At 58.9% G+C, this 2,703-nt stretch overlaps 1 protein-coding gene across 1 annotated transcript in view; it reads right to left on the reverse strand.

Moving 5' to 3' along the window:
* Positions 1-2,703, reverse strand: part of LOC116851410 (protein sprouty) — a 73,857-nt gene that overhangs the window by 58,060 nt on the left and 13,094 nt on the right. Inside the window, exon 2 of the mRNA XM_032830767.1 lies at positions 640-1,028. Within this exon, the coding sequence (XP_032686658.1) occupies positions 640-1,028 (389 nt within the window). The remainder of the gene's footprint in view (positions 1-639; positions 1,029-2,703) is intronic.

Consider the following 2,703-nt stretch of genomic DNA (forward strand, 5'->3'; position numbering starts at 1 on the left):
TCTCTCTCTCTCTCTCTCTCTCTCTCTCTCTCTCTCTCTCTCTCTCTCTCTCTCTCTCTCTCTCTCTCTCTCTCTCTCTGTCTCTGTCTCTGTCTCTCTCTCTCTCTGTCTCTCTCTTTCTCCGACACGTGAATCCGAGCGCGGCTTCTTTCGCGGGCACGCAAAACGTTTTTCCGACGCCGTCGCGGCGCCGTACACGCATTCCGATAGCATCCAGTTCCTGAGAATTCCGTCGCCTCTCTTTTGCTTTCTTTTTTAATCGCGCTGAGCTCTGCTGGTGCCGTCAGCTGCGCGATATCCCCCTTTCGATATCTCGGCCGAAACGAAATCGCGTCAAGATTCGCCGCCGAGAGTCTGATTGCGTGACGCGAGTTCGTGGCTATCCCGAAACACTCGAGGAAGCATCGGTGGGAGTAGCATTTGGTCACTCGCAAAAGAGACAGAGAGAGAGAGAGAGAGAGAAAAGAATACGACTTTTAACACCGCAGTTTTCAAATTCACTTTAAATTAGCGGTTAGACGAGCGTAGACTCGATGAGTTCCCGAGACATCCGGGAACATCGAGCACGCCGTAGATTAAGTGTTCGCAGAGGCCGAGCAATGCGACAAGGTGGCATAAGCGAGAAATTGATGCACTCACCGGTACGACTAGGGGGCCGTGGGGGCGCAGGATACTGGGGCGGCGTCAAGAGCGGCGGCTGTGGCGAGGTCGTTGAGCCGTGGGACGTGGGTAACGTGGCCGCTGTCAGCGGCGTCGTCGTCCTGGTTGTCGTCCTGCTAATCGCCGTCGGCGTCGTCGTCGTCGGCGTCGTCGTCGTCGTTGTCGGCGGCGGCGCCGTCGTCGTCGTCGTAGCCGCCGTCGCTGCCGTATTAACCGTCGTCGCCGTCGACGCCGGACGTCGCGGCGCGTCGCCGCACCTCAAGACGACGACGGCGGCGGCGGCGCCGTCGTTGCTCGGTCGGAGCGGCCGCCGCGGTGGCAGCGCCGGGGGCGGCGGGTTGTTGTCCGAGGTATCCACACTTTCGGCACTTCCGATTCACTTGTACACCCTTTCTCGCCCCCGAGTAACAACGTCGCGCACTCGAGAGAGAGAATTACTGGGGTGTTACGACGCGGCGCAGTGGCGGCGTGAGCGCGACGGACGGAGGAACAGAGAAAGAGAGAGGGAGAGAGAGAGAGAGAAAGAACGAGAAGCACGGTTCCCGCTTCGCCACTTCCGGTGCACCCGAGAGAGACTGAACGTCGGTTCGTGAACTCGAATTCCACCTCCTCTTACTTCTCCTCCTCCTCCTCTCTTCCTACTACTATTACGACTTCTACTACTACTGTACTGCCGTCGTTGCGTTGCTGCTGCTGCTGCTGCTACTATTCCTACTCCTCCCTGCTCGCACTTCCGGCACAGGTCACAACGTCACAGCACGCAAAGCACATACATATCTTCTCCCGAAGCGAGCGCGATCCGGGAGTACGGAAGCGGCATTAGAGCTGAGTCGGAGCGCGAGAGCGGAGCTTCGACTTCTCTCGGCTCGATCGAGAGCGCGACCGACGAGCGACGCCGCTCTCGCTCCTCGAGAGCTGGATAGACCGGCCACGAGTGTAGTGAACGAAACAGAGAGGGAAATAGAACGGCGGAATAAAATGGAAGGGGAAGGGGGGAAGAAGCGGGATGGAGAGAGAAGTAGAGAGGGAGAGAGAGAGAGAGACACGCACGCGGTGACACGACGCAGCGAGAAGGAGAGATCGATACACCGCGGGGTCCTCTCGCGTACTGGCCAACACACACACGACACGGTTCTTTCGGTACCCCGACACGACGTGCTCTCGCTCGCCTCCTCGGTCTTCGTTCTCTCTCTTCTTCTGTGCCCGTGGAGCGCGTACACGCTCGGCCGTGCGAGTGAGCGAGCGAGAGAGAGTGAGGCGGAACCTTGCAAGAGACGACGCGATTACTACTGACGTGCGAGACGGAGACGGACTGTAGGACGCGAGAGAGAGAAAGGGTGAGAGACAGATGTAGTGGGGAGAAGAGAGAGGAAAGAAAGAGAGAGAAAGACACGGCAGAAGTGGGGAGAGTCAGAGAGAGAAAAAGAAAAAGGAGGGGAGGAGAGAGAGAGAGAGAGAGAGAGAGGCGACTGAATCTCGCGTAGGCCGTCTGCCAGTAAACAGGCTCCTTCATTCACTGCTTATTTTATACGGGCGGCCCCCTATATGCCCCACAGAAATAGCCACCCTCGCTCCGTCCTTGTCGCACGCACGCACCGCACGCACGCACGTACGCACGGCCGGATACGCTCTCTCGCGCGCGCGTGTCTCTCTCTCTCTCCTTCCCTCCCTCTCTCCCTCGCCTTTTCTCTCCCTCTCTCTCTCTCTCTCTTGCCTTCTGTCTCCTCACGTTTCTGGCTCTCCTTTCTCTCGCGCTCCCGCATTCGTGTCACGCGGCTCGCATCTCGGATAACCGCGTTGGTCTCCGTGAAAAAGCGCCGAGCGGGAGTTCGTGGCCACCGTACTCCTCCTCGCGCATCCTTCCACCCTCCGTGCGCTCACTCTTCCTTGATGTTGTCCCCCTCCTCCTCCTTCTCCTTCTTCTCCTCCTACTCTGTTGCTCTTGCCCGATGTAGTCTCTCCCTCGCGCGTGTTGTTGACTCTCTCGGCTGCTGACTGCGCGGGCGGTGGCTGCTTGTCTTCCGAGTTACGCGCGGCAGTGGC

Source organism: Odontomachus brunneus, unplaced genomic scaffold (genome assembly GCF_010583005.1).
Source record: "Odontomachus brunneus isolate Ranch 3 - 2012 unplaced genomic scaffold, Obru_v1 Obru_scaffold_175, whole genome shotgun sequence".
Lineage (NCBI taxonomy): Eukaryota > Metazoa > Arthropoda > Insecta > Hymenoptera > Formicidae > Odontomachus > Odontomachus brunneus.